The sequence below is a fragment of the Grammomys surdaster genome, unplaced genomic scaffold (assembly GCF_004785775.1).
Source record: "Grammomys surdaster isolate TR1022 unplaced genomic scaffold, NIH_TR_1.0 125996, whole genome shotgun sequence".
Taxonomy (NCBI): Eukaryota; Metazoa; Chordata; class Mammalia; order Rodentia; family Muridae; genus Grammomys; species Grammomys surdaster.
The window spans coordinates 3,747,390-3,772,008 of NW_021620812.1; the positions used below are offsets into that span (position 1 = coordinate 3,747,390).

The 24,619-nt window shown below is 43.4% G+C and overlaps 1 protein-coding gene across 1 annotated transcript; it reads left to right on the forward strand.

Annotated features, from left to right (window-relative positions):
* The first annotated feature begins 11,260 nt into the window (after nucleotides 1-11,260).
* Asb17 (ankyrin repeat and SOCS box containing 17) lies at nucleotides 11,261-22,749 on the forward strand. The gene is made up of 3 exons (XM_028754286.1): nucleotides 11,261-11,747; nucleotides 20,081-20,360; nucleotides 22,468-22,749. The coding sequence occupies exons 1-3, from the start codon at nucleotides 11,347-11,349 to the stop codon at nucleotides 22,672-22,674; spliced, it is 888 nt and encodes a 295-aa protein (XP_028610119.1). The 5' UTR covers nucleotides 11,261-11,346; the 3' UTR covers nucleotides 22,675-22,749.
* Nucleotides 22,750-24,619: the final 1,870 nt, after the last annotated feature.

Genomic DNA, 24,619 nt, shown 5'->3' on the forward strand with positions numbered 1-24,619 from the left:
GGAGAGGAATAGCCTGTTGTGGGTAGCCAGGCCGATCACCTGAGGCCATGGTGCAGCTGCTGAAGGCTGTAGGTGGGTCTGTGGCTATGCAGTGGTAGCAGTGGGTGTCGATATCTGTGGCTCATATTACCACTGGAGACCATGGGTACATCCTGGCCTGAGACAAGGGCTATGCGGAACTGGACCCGCCTTTCATCCGCAGCAGCACTCTGGAGAGTAGGCCCTGCACCTTGCCCAGACAGCACAGTGGGCTTGTCCTGACAGCAGAAGCGTGGATGAACAGGCCCTAAGCTGGCCTCACCACTGTCTGCTCTGAGGTGATGCCCACTCCTTGACCCTCACCGCTTCCAGCCGTCAGGAAAGCTGACCCTGAGGTCATGAGAGTAGGTGACTGGCCCTGCCCTCGATAAATGCAGCACTTAGGAGAGATTGTCTTATACCTTGCCTGGACAGAACAGCAGAGCTGACCCTGGGGTAGGGGGTGGAGGGGGCTAGGGCTGGGGTGAAGCTCCACAGGTGAGCCGGTCCTTCTGGTGGAAGGGCACAGGTGAACCAGCCCTAAGGGTGTGTGTGATGAAGAGCTATCACAGCCTGTTGCTGGCTGCAACACTTGGGAGAGTGAGCCTCATGGATTGACTGGGTAGCACAATGGAGCTGGCTCTGGAGGCAGCGGTGCAGGTCAGCCAGCCCAGAGCAGTGTTAGAGAGCTCACCCTGGTGGTGCAGATAAGGGAGGGCCAACAGGCTGACCAGCTCAGCTACTCCAGGGCTTTGAGTTGGTCCACCCCCAAATCTCCATCATCTATGAACTGTTGGGACATATGAAGGGGCCTGCTGCAGGGTCTCCATGACACAGGGACATCATGGGATGACCAGGAGAAGTCCTGGAAATGATCCAGTATTGATGGTGTCACGGAAGCCCGAGGCCTCAAACCAGAGCAGTGACTCACCGCCATGAACTTCTGCAAGGTAAAGATGTGTGGGCAAAAGGGCATATATACTGCGGGACACACTGTGACACACTACAGCTTCCACAGTGAGATACTTTCTATGCTCTGTTTTACTTTTTGTTTATTTGTTTATTTTTGAGGTTTTTTTTTATTTTGGGGGGAGGTTGCAAGGGCCAGAGGGCAGATACTAAGAGATGGGAAGATGAGTGGAATTGGGGTACACGATGTGAAAGTCTCAAAGAATCAATTGAAAAGTTAAGGAAAGAACCCCTCTCCCCAGGTGGTTCTAGTCTGTGCCAAGTTGGAAGTTAAACCAGCCAGCACAGCATTTATCCAGCATAATGGTGTCATGGCCTGCTACATGTCTTCCTGGTAGGAACAAAGGAGACTCCGAGGCTCACGAGTCTGTTGGTGCTATGCTATGCGCCTGTACACGCTTTGATACACTGTAGTCTTCCAGCAGAGCCTATTCATGAAGATGCTTGCTTCGCTACTGTCCATAGAGAGCGTGAGATGTACAGAGAACAAGGTTGGGGAAGATGTCCCTACTCCACACGTGGTCTAGAGGGCGGTGTGATGAATTTAAAACATTTCTGACATTCTTTAACGTTCCCTACAGAGTCCAGTCCCCTTCCTCTATCTATATGCTCTATAAATAGAATATAGTAAGAGACCCGCATTTACTTCAGTTTGGGGTGATTACTACACAGCAGGTCACGAATCCTGCCCTCTTCTAAATGGTCTGAATAAAATTCAGTGACAACAAGAGCATCAGATTTCACACTGAAGTCTTTCCCTTTACTGGCAGTGGCTCCTGATGAGGCCATCTCTATGAACTCTGTGCTTCCTCTCTTCATACTCACAGTTTCATCATCACAATCTTCCCTGGGGCTCCCCCAGAACATGAAGACTTCCTGAGATAGCACACTCTTACAAACTCATGGGTACCGTGGTGATTGGGATGACCTGCTGCCCAAGCAAACTGCAGTGTGGGTTATGCCTTTAGTTTTCACGTGGACAAGAGTTACTTTTGCATACAGGTATACCACAAATACTGTGTGTTAACTCACAAATACTGAGTGATTTATAGCCCACCAGAAAAGAAGACACCATTAGTATACGGAGAATAGTGCTAGATAAAGCTAGTGTCAAAACCAGGGGTCAGATCACAGGAATAAAAATCAAGATATTATTCACCATTTCCGAAGTCTGAACCCATGATGTAGAAGAACTAACGATCAGATAGAAAGCCTATTACATACTTGACTGAAAAAGAACCAATAGCAACAAATTTCTTTCCTCTGTTTGCAACCTCACTGAACTACAAAAACAAAAAAAGCAGTCATTTAAATATATTTTCTGTTTAAAATTTCCTGCACTTCCACAGTAGAAATTCACATCACTTGAGTTGGCCGATCAGCCGAAGAATTTATGGTTTGATGCAAACACACTTTAACAGCAACCAGAAGAAAGCTCATAAGGACACATAAATTGGTCTAAAGGACTGAAATGAACTGAAATACAAGAGGGAGAAGGACTTGAGTGTTGCTGGGGGAAAGAACTTGATGGTTGTAGAATTGGTCCAGATACGGTATCGACACAGCAGACTCCAGAACTGCGCAGAAACCCAAAAAGACATACTGTTAAATGCAAGGCGGCAATAGCTACTGGGTTCACAGTTCAGGAATTCTAAAGGCATGCTTTTAGACACGTGGGGGAACTTTGATGTGATTAGTAGATTTGCAGAGCAGACAGATGGGGGAGGGGGAGATAAAGAAGACAGAAGGAGGGAGGAGAAGGAGGAGGAGGAGGAGGAGGAGGAGGAGGAGGAAGAGGAGAGGGAGGAAAGAAGACGGTTCAGGCCTGACCAAACTTCAGGGGGGCAGTATCTGGTCAGATGACTGTCTGTATACAAACAGAAAGATGTTCTCTGTAAAATTAAGATTTAGAACATAGACCTGATGTTAACTTCCTAAATACCTGAAAGTTTACTCTAGGAATTAAAAGGAAATTTCAAATAAAGGAATCAAGATATAAACACCTTTTAACAAAACTCACATTGAGCACTGAACCAACTGTGTAGTGTGTGTGTCTGTGTGTGTGTGAGAGAGACAGAGACAGAGAGAGAGAGTAGAGGAAGACAGAGAGAGAGACAGAGAGACAGAGTAGAGAAAGACAAACACATACAGAGAGAGAGAGAGAGAGAGAGAGAGAGAGAGAGAGAGAGAGAGAGAGGTGCATGCACTAGTCTGGTGCCTTCTGGGTTCCTTTGGTTGAAAACAGATAGCATGAGGGGTGGGATCACAAATCTAGGGATGGAGCCAAGAATCACAGAACAAGCTCACCTTTCCAATGCTACAGGAAGTCAGTCTGAGTTGTCATCAAGGCAAGGAGTGTGGCAGGCTGGGTTTCAGAACGACTATGGACCAGGCTTCCTGAGTGCCCCCACGGCCTGCTTTGTCTCTGTGGGAGTATCCTATGCTCACTCTGCACTATGTGTTGCATAGGAGAGAGGGAAGCAGAGAGGAGATGGATGGAACTCACGGATCTTTAGGGAAAGGAGCCTCACATGAGGTGCAGGTCACCTGGACCTGAGTCAGCATGTGGTAAGAGCCGTCATTCTGAGCTGACACTGTGACAAGAAAGATGAGACAAGGTAGGGAGGAGGGTGACCGTTAGGGAGAGGATGGGTGGGCATCACAGCTGAAGAGAAATGTGGTTATGACAGGAAAGCATCTAGACAGTGGAGCTGGGTTTCATATGGATGAAGTCACACTGGAGTAAGGCTGGAGTTCACAATCCGGTTGTTCAAATTGTGTCCTACTATGTCAGTTACGCAGGGACAAGCTCACCTTTCCAATGCAAGCCTTGTAAGAGGAAGGGCTGATTTAGTAGTTTGAAGACTAACTGGTTAAGCACAGAGCTGGAGCACAGGCAGGTGTGTGGGGAGCACGGGATGTGACGAAAGCTTGTGCCTTTCAGCAGGAAAGGCTCCAGAGCCTTCGGTGCTCATCCTACTCAGATTCAACAACAGCCTGGAAAATGTGTACACTGCTGACATGCATTTCTACTAAGACGTGCTTTTTCAGATATGGCTGAATTCCTTAGTCAAAACCACTAAAATATGTACTGATCCAGAGACCAGGAAACAGTCTGCTGTGGTTTGAATATGCTTGGCCCAGGGAATAGCACTATTAGGAGGTGTGGCCTTGTTGAAGGAGGTGTGTCACTGTGGGTGTGGGCTTTGAGACCCTTCTCCTAGCTGCCTGGAAGATAGCAGCAGTCTTCTGCTGTTTGCCTTCAGATGAAGATGCAGAACTCTCAGCTCCTCCTGCACCATGCCTGCCTGGATGCTGCCATGTTCCCACCATGATGATAACGGACTGAACCTCAGAACCAGTAAGCCAGCCCCAATTAAATGTTGTCCCTTATAAGAGTTCCCTTGGTCATGGTGTCTGTTCACAGCAATGGAAACCCTAAGACAGACGTCGGATAAAGTAAATTGTTCTCTGAGGACCTAAGATATTTTGTAGTACTTCTAATAGGTTGGTTTAACATTTTCTTTTTTAAAAGTCACCTTTAGTTTTTTTTTTAAGAACTTGTGCCGCTGGGCAGTGGTGGTACACGCCTTTAATCCCAGCACTTGGGAGGCAGAGGCAGGTGGATTTCTGAGTTCGAGGCCAGCCTGGTCTACAGAGTGAGTTTTAGGACAGCCCGGGCTACACAGGGAAACCCTGTCTCGAAAAAAACAAAAAAACAAAACAAAAAAAACTTGTGCCACAGATAATTTATTTCTATACTTTATGCTATAAATTGACATGTACACAAGATGGATAACTAAAATGAGATTTAATAAATACAATTTTGTATAAAAAAGATATATTGCTAATTCAACTATTTTAAATATGTGTATGCATATGATAGACAATTCAGTCATCCTCCTAACCCACCCCCTGCCACTGATAAAGATCTGGGGAGGGGTTACTCACTCTCGTTTTCTGCTCTAACTTATGTACTCTATACCAACACGTACAGCTCGTAAAATCCATGTGTTCTCTCACAGCAGCCACCTCTACGTTAGCTTGTGGCATGAATGTGCCTTGTCTTCAGAAGAACTTAACCTGTTAAGTTCTTAACCTCTTAACCTCTTAACCTCTTAACCTCTTAACCTCTTAACCTCTCTCTCTCCCTCTCTCCCCTCTCTGCCATTCTCTGCCTCTACTATTCTCTCAACTCCCCTCCCCATGCCCTTAATAAACTCTCTTCTGTACTATACCATCGTGTGGCTGATTCCTCAGCGGGAAGGGATGTCTTGGCATGAGCCCACCGAGGCACCTCCTTCCCCTCGTACCTGACCACACCTCCATAAAACACATCTCCTCTCTCTTGATCTTTTTATAAACACAACAGTAGTTGTTGATCCTCTCATTCCTCTCCTCCTCCCCCACACCCTGTCCCCTCTGCTGGTCCCTTCCTTCTGTAGTGCCCATCCCACACTCCTGTCTGACGGTGCTCCTTTACTTTGGAAGTTCTCCTGGATCCTCACTTCCGCTTTATCTAGTCGTCTACGGTGTGTGGAGGGAGGACGGGGTGGGGGTGGGGGTGGGGGCTCAGTATCATCTTTGCCTGGTTTGGCCCTTTCCTGACTGCTCTTCACCTACACCTGGCTTAGACAACCACTGTGAAACACTTCAAACACCTTGGTTTGTGTCCTACAGTATGTCCAGAAAATTAATGATTATTCCAAAAGCAAACTAATCTGGTTTTGCATTCTTAATTACAAACAAAAAATAAAGAGGGGTAACTGAAGAATCCAGGAACACAGGGACTTAATTGAAATAGGTTCATGCACTATGGAGTAGAAAGGGCTGATTTGGGAACCACTAAGGGGTATTCTGTATAGGAATGGTTACTATGGGGTAAGGGGATTGGAGGAGCCATGGGCAATGAGGGTTCCTTTGAGACGCAGCTTCAGAAGAGAAAGGTGGGCTGCAGACTGCAGACATGTTCCAGGCCATGAAAGTTCAGGCCTAAAGGCAGTGTACAGACTGATAAGAGTAAGATATATTCCTTCTAGGTGGCTATTGTAACTTATGAAGCAAGAAAGGCCTTTCAAGATGGCTAAGGACTCTGAGACATAGGAACATCTGAATATGAAATACCACGGAACCCAGAGAGGTAACGTTCTCCCACCCAAATCCATTAGTTGCCAAGTTGTCAATAGAAGACGTAAGACACATTTACTCTTCCAAGCATCTGAATTTACAATTGTGCTGGGAAATTGACATGTAAATAGACATCTGGTAGACCCGAGATCTGGGTCTGAAGTTGCAATATTTTTGAGATGCCTTGGGAACGACAAAGAGGTGAATCCTAGAAGATCTAGATAGTGTCTTACAAATAATGTTTTTACATATCACTTTAAAAGTGATGAGAGCTGAAGACACAGCAGCTGAGTTGGCAGCATGCTCGCCTAGCCTGCATGAAGCTCTGGGGGCCAACAGTGGTATCACATAAAGTAGCTTCGGTGACCTGGGCCTGCGATTCATGCGCTAGGGGCAGAGACAGGAAGTTAAGAAGGTCAAGGTCATTCTCAGAGCCAAATATCCAATTCAAGGGCAATCTCTCGGCCACATGAGACGTAAATAAGTGACAAGAGTGAAAACAGGGACGCTCTGGTGTCTTTGGAATGCTGCTCTGCTCTGTTTTGGTTCTGGGTCCTCATAATCTCTAAGTTCTTTAGAGACACAATGGTAGGCAGAGTTCACTGGAAAGCAGGGGATGGGCAGGCACACTCGGAATGACTGGGAAGTGCAATGACTCAATGGCCCCACTTTTTTATCCCTGTCTGAGAAACAGGAAGCTGTCAGTCATGACAAGGCTTGGGCTCCTGTATTGGTTCTGGGAGGTACTGCACTTAACGGTCAAGACCAGTCCAGTGATCTCCCTCAGAGACACTCATTGATTTCCACTGCAGATTATCTTGCCCGGTGGCATTAATTCCTTTGCCTACACGACCAGCAATTTAAAAACAAGAGAGTTCAAATTAATAATGTTTGACTGTGGTCTTCAGAGTTCTTTAGTCAGAGGCGCCTTTGCCTCAGCTAATTTGTAATGGATACGAAAGAACCTGAGAAGTCACAAGTTAGATCCTGACCTGGTAAATTGACTTCATTTAAATCACTCTGACTACAGGAAAGAGCAGACCTTCTTCCTTTGAGGGCAAAAAGAATCACAATTTGAAATGTCATGTGCCTGAGGCAGGTACATCACACTGAGTGGTATTTAAAGACTGCTTCAGGAAGTAGAATGGAAAAGGCAGGGAGTCGGCTCCTCATCCACACTAGGAAAGGGGAAGAGCTTCGGTGCTTCGCACTGGCAAGCAGCTCTTGGGTCAGGACCAGCCCACTGCTTTACCTTATGAAACAGCTTTTCCCTGGAGAATTAAAACCTAAAAAGTTTGCCAATGACTAATGTAACACTTTCTCTATATAACAGGGTAATGTGATTTAAAAGTAGGAATTTTAAAAGATCTAATTATTGTGGTTGGCGATGATGATTTGGGGTTAATAACTATCTAAGAGGCAAGATAAAAAGCTTTGGGGCTTAAAAGTATAAAGTGTGCGAACAAGTAAAGACATCCAGGAAAAAAAAGTCATTTTTCAAAGAGTTCTCTCATACTTTTGGTAGGTCCAGCTATAATTCTCTGGTTAGATGAATCATATCTTCTTGTCATACATTCTTGTAACACTACCAAGGCTGATGTCAACCACTGGCTGCCACATACATCCACAGTCAAGTAGGTACACACATGCATATGTAAATATACCACACACAGGCATATACACCAGCATATAGACAGACAGACAGACACACAGACAGACAGACAGACAGAGAGAGAGAGAGAGAGAGAGAGAGAGAACAAAAGTATGATTATAGTCTATAAGATGCCCAACAGAAAACATATAACCCTAAATATTTTTATTAAACCGAGCTAAAGGATAGTAAAGGAGGAAAAAGCTAGCAGCTGAGAAGCTATTAAAAATTAATACTAATTGTAAAAATTGTAATTTTAGGAAGGTCAGAAATCAAAATGCTAGTGAAAGAAGACAATGCCTTTGTTTTGTTTTAATCCTCTGGCTTAGCTGGTCTCTTTCTAGCGTCTTCTACGTCAAACGGTATTTGTTAGCGATGTCGGCATGAACGTAATTTCTCTGTAGAGACCTCACTGGTGCTCATTCCCGTCTGCTCTGCTTTGCGTATGCTTCTGTAACACCCCAGTGAGTACTGTACGTGCTCACAGTCTGTCTCCTTCACCAGTTTATAATCTTCCTGCCACTAGTGGAGATCACCTTGAACCAACTAGATATACCAAGTCAGTACAAAAAGAAATCCTGGGCCAGTGAAATGGCTTAGAGGGTAAAGTGCTCCCCACATAAATAAACAAATGTAATAATCATGGAAAAGATATCTCAACAAACTCTTCTCGTTTCTCAACAGCAGTAAAAATAATGACTGGAATTCTGTCAGCTACGGGAGAGTATTCAAAGAACAGTGTCCTGGGGCTGGAGGGATGTCTCTGCAGGTAAGAGCACCAGTCGTTCTTCCAAAGGACATTGGTTCAATTCCTAGCACTCACATGATGTTTACAACCATCTGTAACTACAGTTCCAGGGGATCTGAGGTCCTCTCTTCTGAGCTCCCTGGTTACCAGACATACTAGTGGTATACAATCTACATTCAGGCAAAACACCAATACGAATAAAGTAAATAGAAATTTAAAAGGAATAAGGTCTCTTAACTGAGTGGGATTTGTATTGAAGAGTGGGAGATTTAAGAAATGCAGTCCCGTCATCTTGTGTCAGTGGGCCACTGGGTAAAAAGTCACCTGATGGAATCAATAGAGACAAACGAAGATACTGGTTGAAGTTAATACGTGTGGCTGATAAGAATGCTTGATTAAGTAGGCCTAGCTAAGGTCACACTTCAAAAGGAAACAGTGTCACCACACAGAGCCTTCCGTCCTGGCCACTCTCCATGCACAGGCAGTGATACCTGAGGCACCAGGAAGACCTAAAGCTTCCTCCAGGCCAGCTTTCCAGGTCAGCTGAGCAGGAGACAAATTACCATGTGCCATGGAAGAGGTACAGACAGGACTTCTCTGGCCACTGAGGTTTCTTTTGAAAGACGAGGCCAAAGCAAGGAATGTTCTATCAATGGTTGTTTAACACCGACTTGAAATTTCTACCCAGTAAGCAAGGTGGGAAACAGAAGTGGATAAATCTTCATTGACCTCAAAATGGCAAAATTATTTTTATTTTCAGATGACATTGGTTCTGGGGAAAATGCAAAAGAAGAAACTAGAAAAGAATGTGGCTAATGAGAGAGTCTAGTAATATTTCTGGTAATTAAATCCCTATAAAGAATTCAAGTATTTTTTAACATTTCAAAGATTAATAGCTAGATATATGATGGAAAAAAATTCCATTCCAAATATAAAAAAAATATATAAAATACATAGAAACAAACAAATGTATGGAGAAATGTTTCAAGGGTGTTGATGAAGGAAATAATGAAAACTTGGGGCTGGAGACAGAGTTCAACCGGCAAGTGTCACCCATACAATCATGAGGACAGGTGTCCAGATTCAAGACAGGAGATTGCTGGGGCTCAGGAGAGACTATGTATGCTGCACAGGAACAGGAGCAGACTCAGACTGGTGGACAAGGGCACTGCCTTCTCCTGGCCTCTGCATTTATGTACACACAGGTAAACAAGAAAATAAATCCCATAAAAAAAGAAGTCATAACTGCCTGATCAGAAAGGGAAACTTAAATAATGGAATGTCCGTCATCAGTTTCTCAATGGAAACATTCAACATTTAAACGTCTTTTAAAAGATATTAGTTTGGGCTGGAGAGATGGCTCAGTGGTTAAGAGCACTGACTGCACTTCCAGAGGTCCTGAGTTCAAATCCCAGCAACCACATGGTGGCTCACAACCATCTGTAATGGGATCCGATGCCCTCTTCTGGTGTGTCTGAAGACAGCTACAGTGTATTCATAATAAATAAATAAAGTTCATACACCAAGTACGGCTACAGATGATTCATCATGATATAAAAGTGATGATAAAAGGAGCCACGTAACTGTGGCTTAACGTTGGAAAGCTTTGCAGAATTAAACCCAACTAAACAAGTTCCAATTAATCCATCCCACAGATTTCCCTGTCTCTCAGAAGCCAATGATACACTAAGACTTTAAGTGGTAATTTCAATAACCTCATGGGTTGTTGGGTTTTCTTAATGTTGATTTGTACCTTATTTTTGTATGTACGCATGTTCTGTGTGTGTGTGTGTGTGTGTGTGTGTGTGTGTGTGTGTATGTGTGTGTGTGTGTGAGTGTATATATGTGTATGTATGCACAGATGGCATTGTGTGCATGTGCTCGGAGGGTAACTTGCAGAAATCAATTCTCCCCTAACATCTGTGTTCTGAGGATCAAACTCAGGTCTCTAGGCTCGGCAGCATGTCTTTACTCACTGAGCTGTCTCACTGGTCCTATGAGCTGTTGATTTGTTGTGTAATACACTTCATCTAAGACACAGAAATGGGGTAGATCAGCAAAGTGACAGAACAGGAAGCCTCAGGTCTTCATCCTTCTATCCAAATTACCAATGCATGGACCAATTCTGTTCTCTGAAATACAGAAACCAGTGTTCTCCATTTAAACTATATGTCCAGCCTAGACATATAGGTTTTTAAAGGGCTAAAAATTTAATCTAGATATTTATATTATCTAAGTAATTATGTTCCTAATGTTCTTAATATCAATTCATCTGTGTTTATTTTTTTAAATGATGTTCCAATTATATAGATTCTGCCATGTTTGTAGAAAAGAATTCTAAAAACCAAGTTCCTAGATTTTGTTTACTGGGATGTTACATGTGGGGACGGTGAAGTACCTACTACATGGGAAAGAACCTATGAAGACAGAGAGTAGGCAGTACTCATGCAGGTCTCATAAGTTGCACCTGACTAGGTTCGCATTACTAATTAATATGTAGTGTGATGTACACAGGGTGCTTCTCACACCGGAGAGACGCACAGCATAGATCGAGTGGAATTTTTGTAAAGTTAAAACTATTTCCTGTCCGCTCTCTTGTATACTATTGGTGGCCTTTAGGTTTTCAAATGTCACCAACTTCACAACTGCCTCAATTTTCTGACCCGGGCTGATGACTGCTCTGCAAGTATTGTGATGTCATCCCCTGCTGCCTTTCCTCTGGCTGCTGAGAGCCATGTCTGTGTCGGGAGTAGAGCCTACCACATTATCAAAGCATGTAACTGAAGAATGGCAGCACGACTGCCCGCCGTGTTCTTTCTACCCTTAAGAAGCAATGAATAACTCTTCTAAGTTATGCCGGAAGACTTCTTTTCCAAGAGGCAATATATTCTGCAACCTCATTGACAAGATAGTTAAGAGGCCCTCTCTGCAGTTTCTGGGGCAGTGGGGATACCACTGCTATGAACCCAGGATTTACAGAACACTGGCAAAAATTCTGAGGTATGTTGACTTGGATGGCTTTGACATACTCCTCACTGACTATATTGCTTTTGTGGAAAAGTCAGGACACCGTTTTGAACTCAATTTTAACCTCGAGTTTACTGAGATATGCGTGAATACCATTCTGTACTGGGTTTTCGCCAGAAAAGGTAATCCTGACTTTGTGGAACTGCTTCTCAAGAAGACGAAGGACTATGTCCAAGACAGAAGCTGCAGCCTGGCGCTGATATGGAGGTAATCTCATGCTTTGTCCAGAGAGAGAAGTGTGTCTGGAAAGAGTGCAGTGCTGTTTTCTTAGATCAGCTTCTGTGGTGGGATGTCTCACTGGCTTCATTGTAGACCCTGAATTTTACTTGTGGTGTGCACAATCAAGGCATAGTGTGGACCCTGAATTTTACCTGTAGTGTACACTATCAAGGCATAGTGTGGACCCTGAATTTTACCTGTAGTGTACACTATCAAGGCATAGTGTGGACCCTGAATTTTACCTGTAGTGTACACTATCAAGTCACAATGGATCTGCTCAAGTAAAGCAGCGTTAGCAAATGCATTAAATATTCCTGAAAAAGAAACAGACCTTGCCTCATGGCATACTGTGGTGGCTTCTCTTGGTCTACTGAGATTGCACACTTGCAGTGTGTGCACAGTTCACTCAGAACATTCTTTTCACCGAGTCGTGCTCAGTCAACACAGAGCTACCCTGTGTCAGGTCTTAATAAATTAGATTTCAAATCTTCCACAACTGAGTTCAGTGAAAACCATGTTCCTTACAGGCCAACATTTTAACAGCCCGAACTTGTCAATGTGTCTGACAACGTTAGGAGACTAAAAGCTCCAGGCGATGGTCTTGTAGCTCGAGTTTGATCCAGTGTCAATTAGCTCTCTGGCTTCGGATCTCAGCCTCATTAGAACAGTTGTGCATTGACTCATTCATTCGACAAAACGTTTAGGTATCACATTCTGTGCACAGTGACAGGAGCAGGTTGCAGTGACACACAAGGCCCAGGTCAGAGACTAGGCAGGGTGGGTGATGCCTGGAGGAGCCATGCTTCCTGACGGCATCACTCTGCTCCTTGGAGTGTGCAGGGCTGTGTTCCTTAATAATCATCCTAGCACATGAATGGGTAGCTGGTGTCTATAAATAGTAAATAAAACTCTCAATAGGACTTGTGGTGGACTGAATATCCTTGGTCCATGGTAAATGACACTGTTAGGCGGTGTGGCCTTGTTGGAAGTGTGTCACTGTGTAGGCAGGCTTTGAGGCCTCCTAGTGCTCAAGTTCCACCCTGTGTGGAAGAGAGCCTCCTCTAAGCTGCCTACACAAGATAGCCCCCTTCTGCTGCCTTCAGATCAAGATAATAGAACTCTCAGTTCCTTCTCTAGCACCATGTCTGCTTGGATGCTACCATGCTTTCTGCCATGATGATAATGGACTGAACCTCTGAAACTGTAAGCCAGCCCCAATTAAATGTTGTCCTTCTACGAGTTGCCTTGATCATGATGTCTTTTTACAGAAATGAAACCCTAATCAAGACAGGACTTTTTGTCATTTTAAATGTCATTTTATGTAGTTACGGCATTGACTAACTAGCTTAAAGCCCAGTCATATCCTTAGACGGGCCAGTGGACAAGAAAAGTGTAATAAAATAAAGGAAATGAAGAGTTAGACGTGGGCAAGGGAAAGGAAACATTTTCATGGAAAATGAAATAGGAAGTGAATCGTGACTGACACATTCTTAAGTGTGTGGTGCTGGGATAAACTCATGGCTGTCACATTCATGCCCACTCCCACGCCCACACTCTCACCGGGCAAGCATGCGACGTCTGTGCTGCCTTGCTCGCTTTCCAGCTATGGATGGGGCAGTTTATAAATTGATGAATTCTGTTGTGGATGCAGAATCATCCAAATCATTATCTCTAGCCCCAACTTCTGCTGTCTGAACTTGCCACACGGACAGAACGCCGACTGCACTCATCCATTTCCCAGCCTCTTCGGCTCTCACCTCAGTAAGAGCCTGCCTCCACTGCTCAGGGCAGAGATTTGGGATTCTTGATTCTTGTCTTCCCTTGCCATCACATCAACGAGTCCTTTTGACTGTCTATAAAAACAGATCCTCCTTAGTTCCGTCATCACCTCAGGTCCAGTCCGGGTGGAGCCTAAGGCACCTCATACCAAGACAGCAACTCTCTTAATGTGTCAACTTTTTAAAGCTAGTATACAAGATAATGGTTACATTATGATACGTTCATGAATTGGTGTCACTGTGCCTTACTCATCCCCTCCCCCAGCTCCTTCTCGCGCCTTGCCCTATCGTGTTTTCCTAGAAGTCCTCATTCTGCATCCGCCCCACACTGTCTTATGTGTATGTACATACAAATTTAAGTCTAAATTGTGAGAGAAAGCATTAATATTTTGTCTTCCTCCCATTACTGTTGAAATGTTTTATGTACACACACATATACACACACGCCAGCTATGAAAGAAAACTTGGTGTCTGGCTTTCAGGTAGTAGCTTATTTGACTCAGCACAGTCATCTCTAGCTGTGTCTCATCTGTTTACTAGACATTTACAACACTGAGCTCTAGAAATCCCCTTTGTCATACTGATGGCCTCAATGGTTCCGATACAAACTATCAAGTACAACAAGATACCTATTAAATCTGTTTTGGATATAACAGTTTGATCTTCCCAGGGCATATTCAGGTCAAGGTGTGCAGCAAGTGGCTAGACACATAGTGCCATCTTGGATGTCTTTGTTTCTACATCTGATCTGTTATGACGCCTGTTGGTTCTGTCTGCAGCCAGTGACAGATGTGGGTGCCTGTGCTGGTTTCACCCTGTCCTGCACTAATCAGCAGCATCCTTCTGTGTTGTGCAGTTAACAAAGGGTAGGCCATGCTGTTCCTACAACCCTGGCCTCTTGTGCATATCCATTCCATTTGGAGCCAAAAGATGTTCTCACACTGCGTGGCTTGCTGACTCCCCTGGCCTCGGCTTCACCCTTTGATCCACACCGACTTCCATATATTCTTCCTTCCAGGGACCCACACAGTGATACATCTAAGTAAGTGTGTCTCCTAGCCTTTGTCCTGATGTAACCTTTCAGTAATGTCCTGTCTCAGGGCTCCGGCATCTCCCGGCGTGCCTGTTCTCCTTATTCTATTCCACTTTATCTTTGCTGCAGGATTTATCTCCTCCACTGTCTTCTTCAGACACTGTGATAGAAGCGGTTTGCTATGTAGATCCTGACTTGTTAGTAATTGACATAACATTGAGAAAGACAGAAAGGGTCTTATTTTGTTCACCAATACGAGTACCTAAAACTGTAGCTGTCACTTAGTACACATTCAGTATTTGTTGAAATAAATGAAGAGCAGTTGAAATTATGGTTCCAGATGAAACTGCATGAGAATGGCCAAATCAGAATTAGCCAATATGGCATGCACCCTTGTTAGACACTGAGGGCCATGGAAAGGACAGGGGTGGGGATGAGGGAACAGACAGAAAGCCAGAGAGGAACCTGAGACTGGACTGACCAGGAAAACAAACCTTCAGGAAAGGACACTATGTAAAACACCAGAGATCACACTATTATGAAAAAAATGCTTATTCAATGTGTCAAAGAGAATGTAGAAAAATTAGAAATACGTACACCTACAAAGCAAAGTCATCCTCTATGTGTCTATACAGAAATATCATGCCTCATTTCATAAGCATGTGTGACAAGCTTTCGGACACAGAGGGTTCAGTTCATTAACCTCACATTTAAAAACCAGTCCTTGTTTTGCCTGCCTCACTCTCCACGTGAGTGCTGCTATAATTAACTGTCAGGACAGATTAAGCAAAGTTTGTTTTACAGTTCCATACTCTTTAAACCCAAGGATTAATCACCCATCGTATGGATACAGATTAGACGTTTGAATCTCATTTTAAACCTATTTGAGATTTAGTCATGTTTTCAACATTTTTCAATACTCATTAAATATCTCCTAGAGGTAATGTAAATTTTAATACACCTGAACCTACTGAATCTTAACAATGACCACTTGTTTTGTCCTGAGTTTCCTGAGCTCCCTTACTCAGAAGAACAAGTCAAATGCCTTCTTAAGAACTAGCAAGAAAGGGCTGGTGAGATGGCTCAGTGGTTAGGAGCACTGACTGCTCTTCTAGAGATCATGAGTTCAAATCCCAGCAACTGCATGGTGGCTCACAACCATCCATAATGAGATCTGATGCCTTCTTATGGGGTGGCTGTCTGAAGACAGCTGCAGTGTACTTAACATAATAAATAAATAAAACAATTTAAAAAAAAACTAGGAAGATAAAAGAATTAATTGTATTGCTCCTTAAAGGTTTAAATAAGTAAAAAGTGCCAAAAATCTTATTAGGATTACAATAAAAATCATTTGCTTGGCCCTTACAGATTCAGTTTTGCAGGCTCTCATAGATACACTTGTGAGTGAAACTACAGTTACTTTCCTTGACCTAGGGAGAGCTCTGCTGGCAGAGGCAGCTCCTGCCATGTCTGACAACCCAAGTTCCATCCCTGGAGCCTACATGGTGTGAAGAAAGAACTGACTCCTGCATGCTATCATCTTACATACACAAACACACACACACACACACACACACACACACACACACAACACAGGCAGGGTAACAGAAAACATTTTCCTATTGGAGCATAAATTTAGAGAGCTCACCTTGTTCAACTTTTTTAAAAGAGAAAAATGAATTTATAAAAATACTAAGTAAGTTTTCAAAAGTAAAATGATGAAATCACAAGAGTTGAAGGTACAAAGGACCAAGGACCTCAGGAGACCTCAAGAGACATCAGGATGACCTCAGGAGACTTCAGAGTAACCTCATGAGACTTCAGGGTGACTTCAGGAGACCTCAGGAAGACATCAGGGTGACATCAGGGAGACCTCAGGAAGACCTCAGGGAGATCTCAGACCTCAGAGAGACTTTAGGAGACCTCAGAGTAACCTCATGAGACCTCAGAGAAACCTCAGGAGACCTCAGGATGACCTCAGGAGACTTCAGAGTAACCTCATGAGACCTCAGAGAAACCTCAGGAGATCTCAGGGTGACCTCAGGAACCTTGGGGTGACCAAAGCACATGTCATGAAGAGCTCACTGGACAGTCTCTCCAAAATGAGCTGTATGTATCTCAAGATAAAATGGGAGGAGAGAACACACACAAAACAAAAGTGAAAAGCAGTGATCTTGGAATCAGAGTAGCAATGAAAGATCATCTACAAGAGAGAAAGGAAGAAGAAAACAAACCAGCTGGAGTGCGATCTTTGATATGTATTGGAAGAACTTGTGAAAAAGTTGAGATATCCAGGGAAATACTGATTTCAGGCAAGAAAGAGAATCAGCAGGTGAAAACACACACACACACACACACACACACACACAATCAGTGGCAGAATGAAGACAGGGCCAGACACACACACACATACACACACACACACACACACACACACACACACACACACAATCAGTGGCAGAATGAAGAAGACAGGGCCAGATCCTGTTGTCTAAAATACTATATAACATTACAATATACTATTGCTTTAGGTTAAAAAGCTCTGACATTTTAGAGCTCCGTGAAGCTTTAGAGTTAAGCTAGGCTAGTGATTTTCCAACTGTACTTTCTGGAGTTCTTGACTAGGGATCTGGTAAGGGAGAGAAGGTTCTAGGACCCTCAAATCCATGTTTATTAGGAATGTTCCCATCCTTAATGTCTAGGCACAACAATACTTCAATGCCAGCATTTGCTATACCCTGAACACACCAAGATTTCCATTGGAAAACAGGTGCTAGTCCTCCAAGCCTTCATTCTTAGGTACCTGACAGGAATTGACTATCCGAGGGAGAGGTAAGCACCACTCCTCAGAGATGTACTGCTTGGAGTAACCTTCTACCATAGCAATGGCATCCTGTGCTATGTCTACTGTCTGCTGTACTTGGCAGCCTGCAAGAACCGCATCTTTCATTTCTACACCTACTCTAGAGCACACTCTGGATGAAAGGTGGTGCATATCAGTACATACACAAATGAGGAAGCCGAGACTTGGAGACTGCTGACCCAAGGCACACAGCTGCTTGGGACTGAAATACTGAACTGTAGAGGCTCAGGGCCGCTTCATTTAGCCCACCATACCATGCTGGCTCATTCTTATCAAAGACGTGCAATTTTTAAAAACCTTATTTCGTATCTGCTTTGGGGGGGCAGGTGTGTTCCACAGCACATGTGTGGAGTCAGAGCACAACTTGTGGGAGTAGGTGCTCTCCTTCCACAACTGGGTTCCTGGGATCAAACTCCAGTCTCCAGGCTGGGTGCCTTTACCCGCTGGGCCATTTCATCAGTCTCTAGTAGTTACTTTCCTGATGCTGTGATAAAAGCCACGACCAAGGAAAATTACAGAACAAAGTTTCTTTGGGGATTAAGTTCCAGGGGATTAAGAGTCAACCGTGGTAGCCGGGCAGTGGTGGCGCACACCTTTAATCCCAGCACTTGGGAGGCAGAGGCAGGCGGATTTCTGAGGCCAGCCTGGTCTACAGAGTGAGTTCTAGGACAGCCAGGGCTACATAGAGAAACCCTGTCTCAAAAAAACAAAAAACAAAAAAACAAAAAAAAAAAAGAGTCAACCGTGGGAGCAGCTGTGGGAGCAAGCTGTGGGCATGGTGGCTGAAACAGGAAGCTGAGAGCTCATACCTTGAGTTATAAGAATGAATCAGAGAGCAACTGGAAATAGTGTGAGGCTTTTGATGCCTCTGACATATTCCTCCAGCAACGGGGGACAAAATGTTCAAATGTACAGACCTATGGAGGACATTCCCAAAGCAATACATGCAGTCCTAAAGTTCTGCTGTACGTGCTTGGCATAGCTGTCGGAAAACAATACTGATATTTTGTATGCTATTGATACAGTCTGTAGACTGTATCAATATTTGGTTAGACTCTTCAAGAGCATTTGAGAGGCAAGGTTTATTAATAAAATTCCTCTGTGCTTAATCTCAAAAGTCAAGTTACTCGGCAAAGTTAAGGATTTGTTTTGGTCAAAGACACTACTACGCTTTCTATACATTTATAGTAACTAACACAGTAAGGGACATAAAAGAATATTAATTGAAAAGATTTAAAAATGCTCTACGCCATTTCATTTCTGACACAGTGAGTTAAAAATACTGGTATCAAGCCACCATGTGGTACTCCAAGATCTAGACGTAAATGTGTTTATTATTATTTTATGTTATGGTTGTTTTCCCTACAGATGTCTATCACATACATGCCTGGCACTCCTGGGTGCCAGAAGAGGCCATTAGGTCCTCTGGAACTGACGTATAGACAGCTGTAGCTGCCATATGTGTGCTGGAAACAAATCCAGACCTCTCAAAGAACAGCAAGTCCTCTTGACTGCTCTGCCATTACTCCAGCTCCACCCTCTTAAAAATTCAGTCTTGCAATGCAACCCAAGCTAGCTAGAAATTCTAAAACTTTTAAAAATGTGTTTGTGGTGGGTCTGTGTGCTTGGTGTGTGTGTCTGTGTGTCTGTGTGCATGTAGATCAGTAGGCAAACTTGAATGTCAACTTCTTTGAGCCAGGGTCTTTCACTAAACCCAGAGCTCATCAAGCAGGTCAGGTAGCTGGCCAGGGGCTGAGCCCCAGGAATCCTCCTATCTCCTCTTCAGCACTGAGATTACAAGCACAAGCTTCTAGACCTCGGCTTTTTTTTTTTTAATGTTGTAACATCGGTTCTAATGCTTGCATGACAAGCACTCCACTGTCTGAACTACTTCTTTAGGGCTAAACTTTACTCTTGAAGGAGGAAAATAAAATCTATCCTGAGGAACCTCAGATAGGTCTCACCATAACTTACATGTCTTATATTCTTATTTTATTAGAGTGGAAAAATAGGACTAGGGTGTTTGTACTTGTTTTTCATCTAATCTCCACTCTCAATTCAACTTTGTGTCTAATATATGATCAAAAACAAAACGATATCAAACTGATCAATACTTCTATTAACAAAGTAAACTGCACTGGAGAGGCTGCTCAGCCTGCCCTTTCACCCACAGCAGGCAGCTCACAGCCGCCTGTCACTCCAGCTCCAGAGTCTGACGCGCTCTCCTGTCCTCCTCAGACATCCCTACATGGCGTAAGTTCACACAGATATAGGCACACAGAACTAAAAAATTAAATCTTTAAAAACTAGGCGATATGAAGACTGTTTTTCTTTTTCATTTTCTATCTGCAGAGCTTGCTAAGGTTTATGCCCCACCAGTGTGGAGGCACAGCCCCAACACACAGTGGCTGTGACTAAGAGCTTTGTGCACGCTATAAACCTGTGCTCATTTTCACAGATGTGAAGGGAGGCCTCAGCATTTAGTGGGAGTTTTCCTTTCTCCTTCAGTTTGGTCTACAGTTACAAGGGCAAATTCTTCTAAGACAGGGTGAACAGTAGTCACACAGTGCTCACGGTGAGCAGTGATTGTAGATTCTTTCCTGTTGGTGCAGTGCTCACGACCCTACTCCTCTGCTTTGGCTTGCAGAACCTTCACCCCCGTGTACTGCCCCAGCCCCCTGAGTGGGATCACACCTCTACTCTATGTGGCTCAGACACGACAGTCAAATATCCTAAAAATTCTCCTGCAGTATGGAATCCTAGAAAGAGAAAAAAACCCTATCAACATCGTTCTGACAATACTGCTTTACCCCTCAAGAGTGAGAATAATGGTCGATCACGAGCTGATTGACATTCAAGAAGATGCCAAGACATGCTTAACGCTATGTTCCAGAGTGCTTTCTGCAATTTCAGTCAGGGAGATAGAGGTAAGCAGAGCACTGCCCTTTTCAGGGGGTGGGGAGTGGGGTCAGGGGAATAATCAGAGAAGAAGCAGAGCAACATTTTTGGGGTTTAAGTAGAGCTGTGTTCTATGGGGGGAAAAGCAGGGCACTGTTCATTTGGGGGTGTAATCTACCATCAGTGTTAGGACATAACTGTGAAGGCAAAAGTACAGAGTATTTTTAATTTATGCATTATTTCCAATGGCAAATTAATGACTGTGCATATGATCAGTAATTAAAGATGAGGCAAAATTCAAATTAACTAAAATCAGCCCTTCAAATGTTGATTTTTGTTACTGTGAACTTCAAAATGGACGTCCTATAGATATTTTAGTGTTAAGTAAATTGTTATATTTCAATAACAAACTCCATATTAAGATTTCTATCTTATAAGAGCAAAGTAAGTTAGATTTTAACAGCTCTTCTTTACAGTAGAATATTTCAAAATGACAGTTCCATTTCTTCCCACAAATACAATCACATACCAAGAAATAGATTTTTCTATTCAAGATCCCAAAGCAATTTTAAGCATTACAGAAATATAAAGTCATAAAATATTTATTCATCTTAAAATATCTCTCAGAAATATAGAGATCTTTCCTTAATAACATTTTGGGACGAGACCAAGTTAGAGAAGAAAATCACCCATATATCAGCCATAAATTGGGAATGTTCATTCTTCAAAATGAACTGCAAATTACAGATCAAACTGTATCATGCTCATTAACAGCAGGAAGTTAATGAATCTGTGTACAGAGAAGCTAGTCCTATAAATTTAACCAGCCAGCTTAACTAGGAGCCAACAGTCTTCTAGCCTTTAGAAGTGTAAGTTTAGAAATACTTACAAGAGGCATAAAATGCTGGCTTTTAAATGCTTTGATAATAAATACTAATGCGTGGGGTCAGTTGTAGGGCAAACAAATTGTTCTGGTTATAACTGGCAACCTATTTTTGAAAGAGAACATACTAAAGTTGGTTTTAATGTCGTCATTTTTTTACACCTTTGTTTCATAGATAAAACTGCGTGTTTATTGCAGGATACATGAATTTTAGACCAAGTAGGACTATAACAAAAAGGACTGGGGTAGAACTGATCAAAGTCACTCGAGAGGCAAAGGGTTTATACCCAGGCTCCCAGCAATTACAGTGTCACCTACAGTGGAGGAGCGCTGGGGAAAAGGTGCAGGCCAGGTTCCCTCTGCCTGAGGAGCTGGTCACCTCTGTACTTCCATCACGTCTCCTAATGTAGCCCACATATTTAAGGATGTTTAGATGTCCTAATACCACACCCTTGTAAGCAAAGACACCGTATCCACTTTACATACCTAGTAATTATCCAAAGTACCTACCATAGTTGAATATACATTAGACATTCTTTAAATAGTTGATCATTGAATAAATAATGAATATATGCATATCTAACATAGCTGGATAATGTCAAGAGGCCTGGACAGTGAAGGTTTGTCTGTTTTGATTTTTAGCTTTTTTACTGTTTATATGTGTGGTACAGCTGGAGGTCAGAGGGCAGTTTTGTAGAGCTGGTTCTTTCTTTCCACTGTTATGTGGGTTCCTAGGGAAATCTCTCTCAATGCAGTAATATCCTTTTCTTAGCATTTAATCTCCACAACAGAATCTTTAAACGGATAGCTTCCTAAAACCTTACAAAGACCTGTTATTCAGGCAGGTCTCCATTGAGGTCTTGGCATTTTACATGGTTTGGGTCCAAGTGGGGAACATGTATGATTTACATTATGTTTCCAACTTGAAACCAGTAGAATTGGACTTTTGAAAGACGGGCAGAGCACTGCTCTTGCATGTGGCTGTGCTGATGTCTCCTCAAAAAGATGACAAAGCGGAAGATGACCCATCTGAAGTGAAGAGCTCCCCTGTCCATAGTCTACATACTGTTTAGTGCCTTTCACATATCACTAGGGAACTACATTGCCTATAGAGTAAGAAGGCTTAGATAAAGGTTATAAGGGTTATTTAAATTCAGGATCTTTTTTTCTGAATTTGAATAAAGTAAAAAACAAAAGTGCCAAAACCTTCAGACCTTCTAATGGTTACAAATGACTGTTTCCCTTTTCTCCAGACACAGCTGAGTTTAGGAAGACGCCCAATTATTCAAAATTGGTTGGACTACATCCCTCCAACAAGATACAAAGATCCATGTGAACTTGTCCACCTTTGCAGAATAACCATCAGGACCCAACTGCTGGCCAACAATATGCTCCCAAATGGAATATTTTCGCTTCTAATTCCTACTCGTCTACAAAACTTCCTGAACTTAGAAAGCTAACATGCATCTTCTATGCTGTTCCTTAGGACTGTAGCACTGTACAATTTAGAAGTTAATAAACTGTTAACTTCACACAGGTTGGTTGCACTTCTGTTAGAAGATATGTTTTCAGGGCCAGAGACATTCCCCAGCATTAGTTGCTCTTACAGCAGACCTTAGATCAGTTCCCAGCACCCACGTGATGGCTAGCAATCACTCATAACTCCAGTTCTAGGGGATCTGATGCCTGCTTCTGACCTCTATGGGCATCAGGCATCCACATGGTACACATAGATTCATTCAGATAAACAAGTCTAAGAATGTTTTAAAGAAGAAATATTCTCATATGTTCTAAGTCCAGCATTATAGTTACCATGCAACTTTACCCATTACCTTCCATGCAGTGTGGAATAAACTATATGCATTTGATAAAAGTTTGGCATAATAACATAATATTCAGGAAGTGTTGGGCATTCTGGAGGAAAGCCTCACGAGGAGTTAGGTCTGTGCCTGGCTAGCCACAGGTGAGAGCTGGCCACAGGTGAGAGCACAGCAAAGCAGTCTCTTCAGACAAGGGGACTCTGTTCCTCTCACCTGGAGGCCAGACACATCTCTAAGTTCGCTAGAACTCACAGAGCTGCAAACCACAGAGCTACTTTAACACTTGGCTCCTAGTCCTGAGGAGAAGCTTTCTTTTCCATCCCCATTTGTTTTATATCTAGATCTGCACACTACCTTTCTATAGGATTTATTCTGTGGGACAAAGGGATAACAAGTGACACAACTGCTGAGGTGAAATGAAGGACATGTATTAGGTACTTGTCTGTTAGTGGGATGAGACACCATGACCAGAAGCAACCTATGGAAAGGTTTCTTTTGGCTTACAGTTCCAGAGAGGCTACATGTCCACAGTGGGGTGGCGGTGGTGTGGGGAAGGCATTCAAGAGGCAGGAAGCAGACAGATCTCATTCAACTGACACAGGAAGCAGAAAGAGTAGGAAGTAGGGCAAGGCTTAGATTCTGAAAGTCCACCCCAGTGCCATACATACTCCTCTAGCAAGGCTCCTCATCCTCACAGTTCCACAACCTTCCCAAACAGCACCACCAACTAGGGACCGTGTGCTCAGTGTATGCGCCTATGGAGGATCTACCTCATTCACAACCCCACAGGAGGCTTGCTCAGACACTGTGAGCCGGTAAGTCAAAGGCTGGGTTGTGGGATACTTATAACATAAAAGCAGGTTGAAGAAAAACAGCAAAGCCAGCAGCAGATCTTAAAGCCTCAAAAGCTGCTTCCCAGTGCTCACCTCAGCCTGGTGCCTTCAGCTTACTGGCTTTGTTGCATGTCACTGCTACACACAAAACAGCACAAGAGAACATAATTTTAAGAAATAATAAACTTTTTTTTCTTTGAGACAAGGTTTCTCTCTGTAGCCTTGGTGTCTTAGAACTCGCTCTGTAGACTAATCTGGCCTCAAACTCATAGATATCTGCCTGCCTGTCTCTGAAGTGGTGGTATTAAACATGTACACCAACCACACACACACACCAGCTTAATAAGCCTGTTTTTAATGTATCTAAAAATTAAAAGAGCTTTAAATAATGAAAACTCTGAGAAGTCTAGTGGTGTTGAACACGGGGTTAAGTGAGAAGGGTGACATGTCTGAGGAATGTGACATGTCTGAGGAACATGACGTGTCTGAGGAATGCTCTTGATGCATCTCTGGTTTGCCCCCGAGTGGTGAACTGCTCGACTCCTGCCCCATGCTGCTCTGCTTCTCATGTCTCCTCCCCATCTGCCAACACCTGTCCTTCTTCTGTGCCCCCTTACAAAGCTGCCATAACCCTGGATTATATGGTTTTAGGGATAATACATAAAATAATTCACTAGAGATGTTAATTAAGATGGAATGAATGGGGCCAGGCATGGTGGAATGAATGGAGCCAGGCATGGTGGAATGAATGG